Source organism: Rhinolophus ferrumequinum, chromosome 28 (assembly GCF_004115265.2).
Source record: "Rhinolophus ferrumequinum isolate MPI-CBG mRhiFer1 chromosome 28, mRhiFer1_v1.p, whole genome shotgun sequence".
Lineage (NCBI taxonomy): Eukaryota > Metazoa > Chordata > Mammalia > Chiroptera > Rhinolophidae > Rhinolophus > Rhinolophus ferrumequinum.
This window is the reverse complement of record NC_046311.1, coordinates 15,082,834-15,097,843: the sequence shown is the minus strand read 5'-3', so window position 1 is coordinate 15,097,843 and position 15,010 is coordinate 15,082,834. Positions and strand designations below refer to the sequence as shown.

At 38.8% G+C, this 15,010-nt stretch overlaps 1 protein-coding gene across 4 annotated transcripts in view; it reads left to right on the top strand.

Annotated features, from left to right (window-relative positions):
* UBE3A (ubiquitin protein ligase E3A) overlaps positions 1–15,010 on the top strand; it is a 70,948-nt gene that overhangs the window by 47,858 nt on the left and 8,080 nt on the right. For all 4 annotated transcript variants that reach the window (XM_033100026.1, XM_033100027.1, XM_033100024.1 and 1 more), the window contains 5 exons: positions 134–278; positions 3,053–3,258; positions 3,880–4,044; positions 5,246–5,401; positions 5,497–5,570. In XM_033100026.1, the coding sequence (XP_032955917.1) occupies positions 134–278; positions 3,053–3,258; positions 3,880–4,044; positions 5,246–5,401; positions 5,497–5,570 (746 nt within the window). The remainder of the gene's footprint in view (positions 1–133; positions 279–3,052; positions 3,259–3,879; positions 4,045–5,245; positions 5,402–5,496; positions 5,571–15,010) is intronic.

Genomic DNA, 15,010 nt, shown 5'->3' with positions numbered 1-15,010 from the left:
ATGTTTGCCCTCACTAGCTTTTTTTACCTGTTTCCATTTAAAACAAACCAAAAGTCAGTAACTTGTCTTTGCTCCCTCGCCCTACCTACTATTGGCAGTCATCATCTTTTCACTTTATTTTTTCCCTCACTAGCTAGAGATGATCGCCATGGAAAATCCTGCAGACTTGAAGAAACAGTTGTATGTGGAATTCGAGGGAGAACAAGGCGTTGATGAGGGAGGTGTTTCCAAAGAATTTTTTCAGCTGGTTGTGGAGGAAATCTTCAATCCAGATATTGGTAAATATTCTAGTGATGTGCCGTGGTGTGGTACTGTTTTGAATGAAGAATTTGTGTACCTTGGTTTATACATACTCTGTTGCTAAGAGCAGCAGAAGGCGGGTTGGGTGTGGCTCACCGAGAAGCACAAATACCCACTGAACTGGTGGGTTTCTGGAACTGATTCGCGTCACTCACTTTTTCAAGTTCTTACTTGATTACTTAGCCAAGTATTTTAACATGGGACATCATCTCTTAGGTAAATGAAATTGAACCCTTTAGCGTGGCCCATTGGAGCAGGTGGTCTGAAACCTCAGTCAGCATTTGCAGACAAGAGTTCCTCAGAGCAGTGGTCGGCACGCTCGAGAATGGCTCCCCCGGGCATCCGGCACAGAGTTTGCAAACACTGGCGGGTTTCCGTTAGTTGGGTGTATTTGGGGGGGCAGGGGAGGAGGTGGTTAATACTGGAATGTTCTCTCCCACTCTTTGAACTCCAGAAGCCTCTTTCTGTCCCCCATCTGATAATATTTGCCTCCCGAGAGGGTTTTTCACTGAACACAGTTTGGAAAAGACTGATCTACATTTTGAAGAATTTGAATTTCCCTGGCAGACAGAGGTAGGCGGTGTCGAACAGGGAAGTGACAGCAGCTTCTGGATAGTGCACTTAACTGGTAATCCTGAACTGGTGCCATTTCTACGATGTAGTCATTTGGTTACTGGCTCTGCTGCCTTTTAAGACTGAATGCATAACAATGATAGGGAAGGAATTTCACTAAAGGTCCCCTCAGAACTGTGAAGAATGGACCACAGGGACCGCAGATAATTGCCTTAAGCTGTGAGGACACACTGGGTTCTCAGTGTGTCCACTGAAGTGACTTTCCTGTTGGTCATATATATGGACTTAGACATTTTGATTTCATGACATACAGTTAAGGTGAGGATGTATCTCTCGTCTACCTAATGTTTATTAATAATCCGAAGACTATGTCATTGATATGTAAATTGTTGAAAGTAAAACCATGCCCTTTTTGGGATAGAAAATTAATTTATAAGCTTTGTAAGTTGGGTAAACCTTAGCTCTAGATTCTGATGTATCTATAATGTTAAACATTAACTCTAAAGTATACTTACATTATGTGCAGAAATGCTTTTAAGAAAAAGCATACATTACCATTTCTACTTGATGTAAGTGAATGATGACAATAGAAATATCAAACAAGAAAATTTTAGTAGAGCCACACCCTTTATAGTGGATTTCTTCCAGGTACCTGAAAAAAATGTGTACAGAGTGGAATCTCCATGTACCTCAAATTACCTTTCATACGCAGAGAAGAGAGCTGTGACCTGTGTAATTTATATTCTGATTAATTTGTAGTTTGTTGCTTTCGCTACCAAGGGTATACATTTGTGAGCTTTCATCAAATTTATTCATTAATTGTAATTATTTTAGACTGTTTGACTCTATTAATACTATATTTAGAACTAAATGAAATTTTTAGCAATTTCAATTCAACATATTGTAAATTCAGTTCAACATATTGGAGGCATGGTGGCCTCCAATATATGTTGTAATGTAGGTCTGTGAAAAAAAGTTTAACTGTAAACTGAAATTCAAGTACGAATTGGATAATATTCAAACTGTTATTTCACGAACATTAAATTGCATTGGAAAAATGTTATAGCTTAATTTATGCTCTTATGACCAAGGGGACATTTTAAAGTTTCTTTTATATTTAACTTAAACTGAGTGTGAAAAAGTATTTTTAAGCTTTTAAAAGTCTTATAATTGATTTATTTGTGCTGTATTCATATGAAATTCCGACTTTTTCAGACTTAATTCCTAAACTATTTTTCATTCAGTTTTCATGTAGCAATGGAAAAATATTTTAGTAAAATGAAAAATGTTGTAAATTCAATTCAAATGTCATTTAACGTTTTCCTTAGATGTTCATCTAAAGGGAAGAAGACAGTTCTCCCTGAACAATGGTTATTTAGATAGGCAGTAGGCCAAACTAAAGATTTCTGTTTTTAAATGAGTGACATGAGGATTCCAGGCTTGGGTTCTGCATGAATGCAGGCATGTGAAACTGAAAGCTGGAAACTGTTTTTATTTTACTCCCTGGCCCACAATTAATATGTGTATTAAATAGCTTTGAGTTTTGGACATAATCTAAGTTTATCAGGTTTTACTAAGTATGTACTTGACATCATCTGACTTTGTTAGAAAGATGCTAGAAAAACTTCATGGGACCATTGTATAATTTTGAAAAAACAAAAACAAACTTTTCCTTAATGGAATTCAGAATTGTTTTCTAAAATGTGGATGAAATACGCTTTTATAAGTGCAACATTTTCAAAATTTGGTAGCCTTTTTTCTTTTTGTTTTACATTTATTTTTCAACCATTCGTGGATAAAGTATGAATGCAAATTAATTTTTCATCTGTGTTAGAAGATTAGAGAGCTTGAATTTAATGAACATTTTCCCTAACTTGTTGGAAAATCACGAAAATTGCTTATTACTTGGTTTCTTTGGCTTCTTTAAAATTATAGACAGTACTACTATTTGCCACAATTTATAATTCTATATTTAAACTTTGGTTTTTCCAGTGCTAATGTAATAGAGAAAAAATTTTTGTGTACCTAATACAAGTTTACATGTTTAATTATTTTATATTTGTTTTTTGTAATTATTTTATATTTCTCTTTTAAAATACATAAAATATATGTACTTTATATTTCATCAGTTTTTAATAAAATGTAAGAGTGATGTATTTTCAAAATTCATTTCCTACAGGTATGTTCACATATGATGAATCTACAAAACTGTTTTGGTTCAATCCCTCCTCTTTTGAAACCGAGGGTCAGTTCACTCTGATTGGCATAGTGCTGGGTCTGGCTATTTACAATAACTGCATACTGGATGTACATTTCCCCATGGTTGTCTACAGGAAGCTAATGGGGAAAAAAGGAACTTTCCGGGACTTGGGAGACTCTCACCCCGTAAGTCTTTGTCACTTTTTATTAGCTCTTTTAGATTTTATGTGGAAGCAAAAATATAGTTTAATGTATATAAATATTAAAGTTTTCATTTGGTATCTTTGTTAATATTTATACCCAGTAAGATAAAATTGTTTTAATCTGTCGGAAGTACCATGAATACTTCAAACATGAAAGGAGGGGACATCTTTTTACATATCACATATTACTCACTGTCAGCAAGCAGGCTTTATAAGATTGATTCTGTATAAGTGTTTTTAAACATCTTGTTTGTTTTTTAATGAAATCATATCAGATTGCAGGTGAAATAAGGGGCATGGTGGCTGCCGTCAGTGTGTCTGTCCCCTCCCCAGCTGCTCCTTACCCCCGAGACACGTTTGGGGTTTTCGTGGAGCAAGCAGTGTGAGCTCATTGCTGAAGTGGTGGTCTGGGGCGTCTCACCAGTGACTGACAGTCTTTAGTTCCTGTATCACAAACTGTTTGGGACAGGAGGGTTACCATCTGTGTTTTAATTCCAACTGTCAAAGTTTTGATTTTTTTTTTTTTCTTCTTCCAAGAAGAGCATTACAAATGGTTGTATTTTGTAGTCGTATGGTAACCTTAATTTCCCTTTCTGGTTGTTAGGTTCTGTATCAGAGTTTAAAAGATTTACTGGAGTATGAAGGGAATGTGGAAGATGATATGATGATCACTTTCCAGATATCTCAGACAGACCTGTTTGGTAATCCAATGATGTACGATCTGAAGGAAAATGGTGACAAAATTCCAATTACAAATGAAAACAGGAAGGTACTAAATATCATTGTATATCACTGCCTTTTTGTTAACAGAATATCAAAGCATGTATGCCTGTAATTTTATTTTTATTAACTGGATTGAGGGTGACACTGGTTAGTAAAATTATATAGGTTTCAAGTGCATAATTCTATAATCCATCATCTATTGCACTGTGTGTTCACCCCCCAGAGTCAGTTCTCCTTCCATCACCGTATCTAATACAGTCCGTACAAAGACCCAAGTCAAGTAACCAGATTCTTGTAAAGGAAATGGACCAAGTTTTCTAAATCTGGGCTGTAAGCTGGTGTGAGGGCTCACAGTCCAGCACTGAGCCCCTTGTACAGCACGAGGCCGGAAGTAGAGCCCACTGAGCAGCGGGCGGTGTGGCTGTGATCTGGAAAGCAGGAAGCAGGGTGTTTGTCGTGAAGCTGCAGAGGAAAGGGAATCAGGCATCTCGTGACTGAAGTCCTTGTCACCAGAAAAATGATAGTTGCATTTAATGAACCCACATGGATGTGTGGCCTAACTACACTGCTGGAAAGTATTCTTTAAATCAGATTTGTGTTTTCATATTGACAAGAAAAGTTAGCGTCTGGAAACAGGAGTAACCTAGAACATAGCAGGAAAATGATGATGAGTATATAATAAACCTTTAAAAGCGTGTTCACATCAATATCATTTTGATTGAATATTATGCTTACTCTCAAAGTAACTTCCCTGTTGTGATGGGCACCGTAGCTTAGGTATCAAGTAACACAGGGATTTGGGGAAGTGGGGACGGTAGGCAACTTCCCAAAGATTCTGGAATAGAAAACGTGACACTTCCTGGTTTGCTCCAAAGTACATTCTGCTCTTAGGAAAAATGGTAGCTTTTATAAATCGATGACTCCATGATTTAAATGTCCCTTGTGTTTGCACACTTAGCTGAGGCCCAGCTTTCATATTCAGTCTTATTTACTAAAATATCAAAATTGATACTTACATGTATTACTACTGTATGTACACGGTCTTTTTACAGCTTAATATTGGCTATTGCAGAGAGCTGTGGAATTGTTAAAGCGGTTCTCCTTTGTATGTGTAAAGTTTGAATTTTTTAAAATATTCTTGAATGTTTTTTCTCTCTGAAAATAAAAACAAATGCAGATGAAGAAAGCCAATGGTGTGTTTGTGTACGTGTTATGTAAGAAGTTCTTGTGGTTAATGTTTCCTGCAGGAATTTGTCAATCTCTATTCTGACTACATTCTCAACAAATCAGTAGAAAAACAGTTCAAGGCCTTTCGGAGAGGTTTTCACATGGTGACCAATGAGTCCCCCTTAAAGTACCTGTTCAGACCAGAGGAGATTGAACTGCTTATATGTGGAAGCCGGGTAAGAAAGCAGGTGTCTGCGAGTGCCACTCACTGACTTCTTGTTTGTGATGGTGTGCTGTGGAAGGTGTTAAGCCACGTTTTCTCAATTTGCAGAACCTAGATTTCCAAGCACTAGAAGAAACTACAGAATATGATGGTGGCTACACCCGGGACTCTGTGCTGATCAGGTGAGTGGTTGAATTTTTTTTTTTCAGATCCCTATCTTTTTATTTAAAAAATGTTATCTCATTTTTTGATTACAGTTGACATACAATATTATATTAGTTTCAGGTGATTGAACATTTGTGTACTTCACAAAGTGGTCACAAGTCTGGTGACTGTCACTGTACAAAGTTATTACGATATTATTATTCCCTGTGCTGTACATCACATCTCCAAGACTTATTTTATAGCTGGAAATCCATACCTCTTACTCCCTTCCTCTTTTCCACCCAGCCCCCTGCCCACTCCCCTCTAGCAACCATCATTTTGTTCTCCCTATCTACGAGTCTGTTTGATTCATTTTGTTTGTTCGTTTGCTTTGGTTTTCTTTTTCTATTACACATGTAAGTGAGATCATATGGTATTTGTCTTTCTCTGACTTAATTCACTTAGCGTAATATTCTCCAGGTCCATCCATGTTGTTGCAGATGGTGCGATTTCATTCCTTTTTATGGCTGCATAATAGTCCACTGTGTGTATGTACCACTTCTTTATCCAGTCGTCTGTCGATGGACACCTAGATTGCTTCCATGTCTTGGCTGTTGTAAATAATACTGCAGTGAACATAGGGCTGCAGGTATCTTTTCGAATTCATGTTTTTGTTTTCTTTGGATAAATACCCAGAAGTAGAATTGCTGTTCGTATGGTAGTTCCCATTTTTACTTTTTGAGGAACCTTCACATTGTTTTCCGTATGGTCTGTACTTGTTTAAATTCCCACTAACAGTGTACAAGGGCTCCCTTTTCTCCACCTCCTCACTAACATTTGTTTTTTGTTCTCTTTTTGATGATAGCATTCTGACAGGTGTGGTTTTGATACGCATTTCCTTGATGATTAGTCTTGATAGCCATTTCTATGTGCTCTTTGGAGAAATGTCTGTTCAGGTCCTCTGCCCATTTTTAAACTGACTTTGTGTGTTTTTGCTGTTTACTTGTATGAGTTCTTTGTATATTTTGGCTGTTAACCCTTTATCAGATATATCCTTAGCAAGTATGTTCTCACGTTCACTTCATTCTTAAAAGGAAGATTTAATTCACCCAAGGGATGTGTGCTTTATGCTTTAGACAACTTCATCTCTAGGTATTACCTTCCAAATAAGCAAATTCACAGATTCTTAATCTGTAAAATTAGACGTGTGTTTGTAATGTAATATAATCAGTTTTTATTGTTCATCTTATGATTTATTTCTTCAATGAAGTGCTGTTGTTTGTAAGTCACATACAAAAGAAGGGTTTCTTCTCCACTTGGGGTACGGATTATCTCCTATTCCTAGTGATTCTGATTAGACTGCTTATTGCTGGTTAGGAGATGATGAAAATAGAACTTCTACCTCTGAATATTTCTCCTTTCTTTTAATTCTGTTTGTGAATTGTTACTCACCTTCCTTACAGGAAGCACCTTTTGTGTGAAATGGTACATTCTTGTACTTAATCCTCAGGATAACATGCCAAGATACCTAGTAGTATTTCTGTTACACCTGGGGACACAGAGCCCCCACTTCTCAGGCAGAATCCCCACCAGTCTTCCTGCTTCCAGTCAGGCTCCTGCCACCGCACTGGCTCTTCGTCTGCACTTGGCCATCCAGTCGTGAGACACAGGCTCCCTCCTCCCCTGCTGAGATCGGTGGCTGGGGACAGAGGTGCCCTTTTAGCTCCTACTGCCGGGCTGAGGTGAGAAGGCGAACAGATGGCTGCCTGACGGTCACAGCTGAGAGCACCGGAACCAACATCAACAGTGTCTAGAAACCAGCAATACCTTGCGCTTATTCTCTTCTGTTATTTAGGTTGCTCTTCACCCGTTTGTAGGAGGCAGATGGGATTCCCTCTTCTTAATACACCCTTGGTCATTTTTAGCAGTGGTTGTGAACCTGAACGTATGTTCTGAAACTTACTTGAAGTTTTCAACCATGAAAGGGCTGAGATAACATGATGACAGGAAAAGCTCACTCATGCGTCACAGGGAGCGTCACAGTGGCTTCTGTTAGTGACATGCTGATCACAGAGAGTTAGACTTTGTAGCATCTTAATGTTTCTCTAAGAATAGCTGACAGTATCTTGTGCTGTTCCTATGAAGAAATTGTTTAAATTTAGGTCTTCATTTTATTTCTAGCTTTTAAATAACATCATTCCTGGGGGTGAATACATGGTTTGAAGGGCAAGCTAATACACGTGAAATGATGGGTATAACAGCTTCCCACTCATTCTCACAGTTAATATTCTAAAAATCTTTTAGACAAAATTCAATCTCTTAGTTTTGTCAACATAAATAATGAAGATATTAATTCATTAAGTAGAGCCTACAACTAGTAGGAAGTTGGAGACTTAGAATGGTGATTATAATACCAGGGGGGAAAATAGCAATATTGGTATCCAGTTGATATTTATTTCATGTCAAGTATTTGGAATTCATTAAAATGAAATGAATAAAAAAATCTTTGAAACTGTTTAATACATTTCAACTGAAAATTACCAACATTATATTTAGTGTAATATGAAACACTAAAATTGTGGTTTTTATTTTTAATGTTATAAGATATATTTCTACTAAAACTTACCAATAATCAAATTAATGAAAATAAATCATTATTTTTAAAAATCTATATTTAAAACATGAACTTTTAAAAGTATAGCATTAATAAAAACAAAGTGTGAAAATGTTGAGTCCCAAGCAGTTTTTTGTGTGTTTTCCAGTTGCTGAAAAATCTCGCCCTGGTTTAATTTGTTTGACTTTGAAATTCCCTTCCCTGCCTGTTCTTTTAGGATGAGAGTCAGGCCCTGCCATTTCTTTCTGGCAGTGAGTTTCTGTCTCAGAGGCTTGATCAGGTTTGATCCCTTCTGTTAGTGTGATTAATTCCATTGAATTTTTCAATGTTTATTAGCCTTTCATTCCTAGATAAGCCCAACTTAGTTGTGGCCTGTTAATTTATAAATATATCAGTTTTTGCTAAGATTTTCTAAGAATTGTTTTTATCTGTAGTCATGAGAAATACTGACTTGTAATTTCCTTTTCCTGTATACATAGTTTCACTACCCTCATATAATGAGTTGAAAGAGTACCCTTCTCTATTTTCAGAAATATTTGTGTAAGATTGGGATTATTTTTTTTCTTAAATATTAGATGAAATTCACCAGTGAGACTATGGGCCTTTGAGATGTCTTTGTGAGAAGGTTTTTGTGTTTTAAATTTTACTTTGAAATAATTACAGATTCAGCGGAATTTTTTTTAAGTGTAGGTTGATCCCGTGTACCTTTTATCCATCTTCCCACAGTCGCAGCATCTTGCAGACCTGTAACATTGTCAAAATCAGGAGGTTGGTATCGGGACAATCTCTAGACCATGCTCCGATTTCATCCGATTTCATGCACATACCTGTATGTGTACATGGTTTTTATATGCACCTTTATCACATCTGTAGATTGCACAACCACTGCCTGAATCCAAGCACAGAACTCTCATCACCGGCCAACTCCCATGCCCTGTCCCTTTGTAGCCTGATTTCCTGAGATCCATCAAAGGTGTCACATGGATTAAGAGCTCATTTCTTTTTATTGCTGCCTGGTATGTTGTGGTGTGGATGTGCCACAGTCGTTTAACCATTCAACTGTTGATGGACACTTGGGTTTAGGAATAAAGCTGCCATGAACACTTAGGCACAGATTTTTATGTGAACGTAGGTTTTCATTTCTCTGGGATAAATGCCCAAAAGTGCAGTCGCTGGGTCCTATGGCAAGTGTGTGTTCAGATTTTAAGGAAACTGCCAAGCTACTTCAGAGTTGCCGTACCATTTTACATTTCCCTGCGCTACATGTGAGCCACCCAGTTTCTCCAAATCCTTGCCAGCATTTGGTGGTGTCAAGATTGTTGATTTTATCCATTCTGCTGGGTATGTTGTGATACCTCACTGTGGTTTAATTTGAGTTAACCCGATGGCAGTGATGTGGGATATCTTTTCACGTACTTATTTACCATCTGTATATTGGTTTTGGTGAAACGTCTGGTTTCTTTTTACAGTTGAATTTTGAGTTATTTATAGATGCTAGTCCTTTGTGAGGTATGTGGTTTACAAATATTTTTCCCATTCTGTAGCTAGTCATTTGATCTTCTGAAAATCTTTTGAAGATCTTAACAGAATTTGTTGCATGGCAAAAGTGTTTAATTTTGATGAACTCCAATTTTTCCTTTTATGGATCATGCTTTTGATGTCAAATATAAAACTCTTGGCCTAAAGATTTTCTTCTACCTTTGTTCCTAAAGTTCTGTAGTTTTACATTGAAGTCTGTGGTCCACTTTGAGTCCGTATTTAAATAATACATGAGACTTCAGTCAAGACTCACTTTTTTTGCCTGTGGATATCCAGTTGTTCCCATGCAATTTATTGAAAAGACTGGCCTTTCTTCACTGAATTGTTTTTTGCTCCTTTAGCAAAAATCAATTGGTAAGGGTCATGTGAATCGGTTTCTGAGTTCTCTGTGCCCTTCTGTTGATCTGTGTGCCTAGGTGTCGCTGCCAGTGCCACCTTTGTTCATTGCTGTAGGTATATGGGGTATGTACCTTTCTTTCATTCAGAAATCTTCCAGAAGATTTTTTTCCAAATTATTTTAGCAACTCTTTGCTTTTCTATATAAATTTTATATTCACCTTGTCAATGTCTGCAAAAATCCTTGATGGGATTTTGATAGAAATTACGCTAAGATCAAATTGGGAAGTTTCACTGTTGACTGTTTCCATCTAGGAACACAGTATAGCTCTCCACTTATGCAGGTCTTCTTTGATTTCTTTTATTAGCATTTTGAAGTTTTCGGCGTACAGAACCTATACATGTTTTGTTTAATTTATGCCTAGGTATGTGATTTCTGTTGCAGCAGTTGTAAATGGTTGTATTTTTAATTTTGGTTTCCATGTTTCTTCTTAGTATATAGAAACGTGGTTGATTTTTACATGTTGATCTTCCATCCTCTGACCTTGTTGAACTCACTTAATTTAGAAGTCTTGTAGACTTCCAGGGGTTTTCTGTATAGATGACCATGTCACCTGTAAATTGGGACAGTTATAGTTCTTCCTTTTAAATCTGTATGTCTCCTATTTCTTTTCTCCTGCCTAGTGTGCTGGCTAGAACTTTTAGCATTGTGGCGAGTAGGAGTAATAAAAGAGAAAACCTAACTTAGGAGAAAGCATTCATTCCTTAACTATTGTTTGATATTAGCGTACAGCGCAGAATGACAGACCTCATATAGGAAGGTGGTCCCAGAAGGTTATAATGGAGCTGAAAATTTCTATCACCTGGTGACGTCATGGCCGTCCTAACATGGCACGATACATGCTCACGTTTGGTGACGCTGCTGTGCATACACCTGCTGCGCTGTCCATCATCTGAAAGCATAGCACATGCAGTGTGTACTGTGTGCAGTGCTTGATGCTGACAGGAAGTGGCTGTGTTACTGATTTACGTATTTACTTTTTTTTTGTTACTTTAGAGTGGACTCTACTTATTCAAAATAGTTTGCTGTAAACAGTATGTTGTGTGACGCTGGCAGCAGCCCCACATGTCTTGTGTTTACCATGTCTCTCGATGGCATCGTTTTCTCTTGTGCTTGATGTCATCTCGTGTTATTTCATGAGTTGATTGTAGCCTAAGTGTGCAGTGTTTGCAGAGTCCGCAGTAGGGGATATTCATGTCTTGGCCATCACATCCTCTCACCCCAAGCAGCTCCATTCGTGGTAAGTGCCTTGAGCAGGGAGACCACTTGTATCTTTTGGACAAAGATCACTTTGTATTTTTGCTGCACCTTTTCAATGTTTCGGTGTTTAGACACACAGACACTTACCATTGTGCTACAGTTGCCCACAGTATTCAGTAACACCTGGCACAGACTTGCAGCTCAGGAGCAACGGCTGTACCACACAGCCCAGGTGTGGAAGGGGCCGTATCCACAGCCCAGGTGTGGAGGGGGCGGTTCCCACAGGCCAGGTGTGCAGGGGGTGGTAACAACTAGGTATGTGCTTATGTGCACTCTGATACTGAGAAGCATGTGACGATACATTTCTCAGAATCTATCCCTGTCATCAGGCAGCATGTGACCAGTTAGTGCTCTACAGGTTCTAGGAGGTTCTGCTCGGTACTGGTTTTGCTGAGAGTTTTATGATGGATGGGCTGTTTCTACATCAGTTGAGACCATGATTTTTCTTTAACCTGTTGATATGGCGTGTTTCGTTAATGGGATTTCCAGTATTGAACTGGCCTTGCTCACCCTGGTCAGTCAGTCCCTTTGGGCTCATAGTTGAGTTAGAGTTGGTAAATTGGTTGACAGTTTTCGTGTCTAAGTTCATGAGATATTGCCCTGTAGTTTGGTCTTTTTTTGTATTGTCTTGGACTGGTTTTAACATCAGAGTTAATCCCAGCCTCATGAAAGGAGTTGGAAAGTGTTCTACTTTCTGGAAGAGATTGTGTTAAAATGTCTTTCTTAAATGCTTGGTAGAATTCTCCAATGAAACCATCTGGGCCTGGAGATTTTCTTTTTGGGGAGCTTTTTAATTTCAAATTCAATTTCTTTAATGGTTAATAAGACTACTGAAATGACTTTTTGCATTGGGTGAGTTGTGGCAGTTTGTTACTGAGGAGTTGATACATTTCATGTAAGTTGTCACATTTATGTGTGTAGAATTCATAATTTTCCCGTTTTATCCTCCTGATATCTGCAGGCCTGAACTGATCACCCCCTTTTTATTCCTGTCAGTGGTAATTTGTGTTTTCTCTTTTTCCTTTTCAGTCTTACTCAGAGCCTTCTCAAAATTATCGATAAGAGCCAGCTTTTTATTTCTCTATTTTTCTCCTGTTTTCAGTTATATTGATTTCTGTTCTTTGTTATTGTCTTCGTTGTTTGGGGCTTATTTTGCTGTTGTTCTAGCTTACTGAGGCTAGAAACATTGATTATTGATTTAAGACCTTTCCTCTTTCCTTGTGTAAGCATCTATTGCTTTAAATTTATTCTTAGCCTTCCTTTAGCTGTATTCCAAATGTTGTGTTAAGTTGTATTTTCATTTTCCTTCATATCTATGTAGGTTTTTAAATGTATTTTGAGACTTCTTCTTGCACCCTTATTTAAAAAGAAGTATGTTGTTTAATTTCCAGGGATTTTTGGATATTTTCCTGTTTTATTTCTGGTACTGCTTTCTAGTTTGGTTCCTTATGGTCAGAGAACTTCTGCGTGACTTCAGTCCTTTGTGCTGTGGCGTGTCCTGCAGGGCTGGCTTACATCTGCTGGTGGATGGCTGCTGGTTTTCTGACTCGGAGTCCGATTAATTGCTCAGAGAGGGGTTGGCGTGGGCCGTGGTGGGAGGTTTGTCTCTTCCTCCTCTTGGCTCCATCAGTTTTCGCTTCCTGTATTGAAGAGTTTTTGTTTGGCACATACACTGTGAGCCTCAGTATGTCTTTCTGGTGTGCTGATCCCCTTATCTGCCTCTTTGTCTCTACTAATTTTCTTTAACTTTTTTTTTTTTTTTTTTTTTTTAAGATTTTATTGGGAGAGGGGAACAGGACTTTATTGGGGAACAGTGTGTACTTCCAGGATTTTTTCCAAGTCAAGTTGTTGTCCTTTCAGTCTTAGTTGTGGAGGGCGCAGCTCAGCTCCAGGTCCAGTTGCTGCTGTTAGTTGCAGGGGGCACAGCCCACCATCCCTTGCGGGAGTCGAACCAGCAACCTTGTGGTTGAGAGGACGCGCTCCAACCAACTGAGCCATCCGGGAGCTCAGCGGCAGCTCTGCTCAAGGTGCAGTGTTCAATCTTAGTTGCAGGGGGCGGAGCCCACCATCCCTTGCAGGACTCGAGTTGTTGAACCGGCAACCTTGTGGTTGAGAGCCCACTGGCCCAGGTGGGAATCGAACCGGCAGCCTTCGGCGTTAGGAGCATGGAACTCCAACCTCCTGACCCACTGGGCCGGCCCTTTAATTAAACTTTTTATTTTGAGATAGTTGTAGATTCGGATGCTGTTGTAAGAAATAACTCAGAGGCCTGTGTGCCCTTTGCCCAGTTCCCTCAGGGGTCATGTCACAGGTGCTGAGACCTGTCACAGGTAGGACCCAGTGAAGTGGAACAAGTCCATAGCCACACCCACCTCCATGCCCCGCCCCATCCCAGACCTGGTAATCACTGATCTGTCATCTGTTTCTTTAATTTTGTCATTTCAAGAATGTGATATAAACGAATTATATAGAGTATGTGACGTTTGGGGATTTGCTTCTTTTACTCCGCCTGATTTCCTTGGGAATTATCCAAAGTTTTGTATGTATCAATAGTGTTCCTTTATTTCTAAGTATTATTTATTCCTTTATGGATTTACCATTCTTTTTTACTGTTGCTAGTTGAAAGACTTCAAGTTCATGCCCAGTGCTGGGATATTATGAATAAAGTAGCTGTGAACAGTCACGTGCAGTTTTTTAGGTAAACGTAAGTTTTCATGTCTCTGGGAAAAATGCCAAGAGTACAGTCAGTTGTTTTGTTTTGTTTAACTTGCATTTGAGAGTTCTTTCCATATTCTAGATATAGTACTGTGTCCTTCCTCCGCTAAATTACTTTTTCACACGTGACAAAAATCAGCTGAGCGTGTTTGCGTACATCTGTTTCTGGTATTTGTCTCTCTTCTCCTCTTCTGTCAGGTTTGCTTCAGGTATCTTGAGGCTGTCCCTTGGTGCAGAGCCATGTGGGATCCCGTGTTCCTGGTGCACTGGTCCCTTGATCATTATAGAAAACTCCCCTTTATGTTTTACGAAGTTTTTTGCTCTGCATCCGATACAAAAATAACCATTCCTGTTTCTTTTTTAATGTTTCCGTGATAGGTCTTTCTTCCATCTTTTTTCTTCCAACGTTGCTGAATTTGAAATGAGTTTTTTATAAACAGCATATAGTTGAGTCATGTCGTTTTTATGGATTTACCACTCTGTCAATCTCTGCCTTTTGTTATATTTGGACCATTTATATTTAAGGTAATTTTTTATTCCACTATTTTATTCATCCCAGTGTTGACGTCATTTGGTTTCCTTCATGTTGTAATTCTCCTGGTTCTTGGTGTGACCAGTGATTTCAGGGTTGTGTCCTTGACATTTTGCTGTTATGTTAAAGAGACTCTAGGTCCTGTTTACATTTTTACTTTAGCAGGCAGTCATCCTGTTCCCATTGAGCATGAGTCGGGGTTCCAATGACAAATTTAGGTTTCATTTAGCTCATTGCAGTGGGGCCCCCACTCAGTGCTGCTTGAGGGGATTGAGTCAACTTCTCACTCAGGCTGAGCCACGTGGATCTGCAAAGAGCTGCCGGACCCTGGGCCTCCTGTGGCCAGGTCCCCCTGGCTGCTCTTCCTGCCCAATTGGAGTCTGGGCTGGGAGGGCTGCTGAGGCTCCACAGGAAGCAGAGT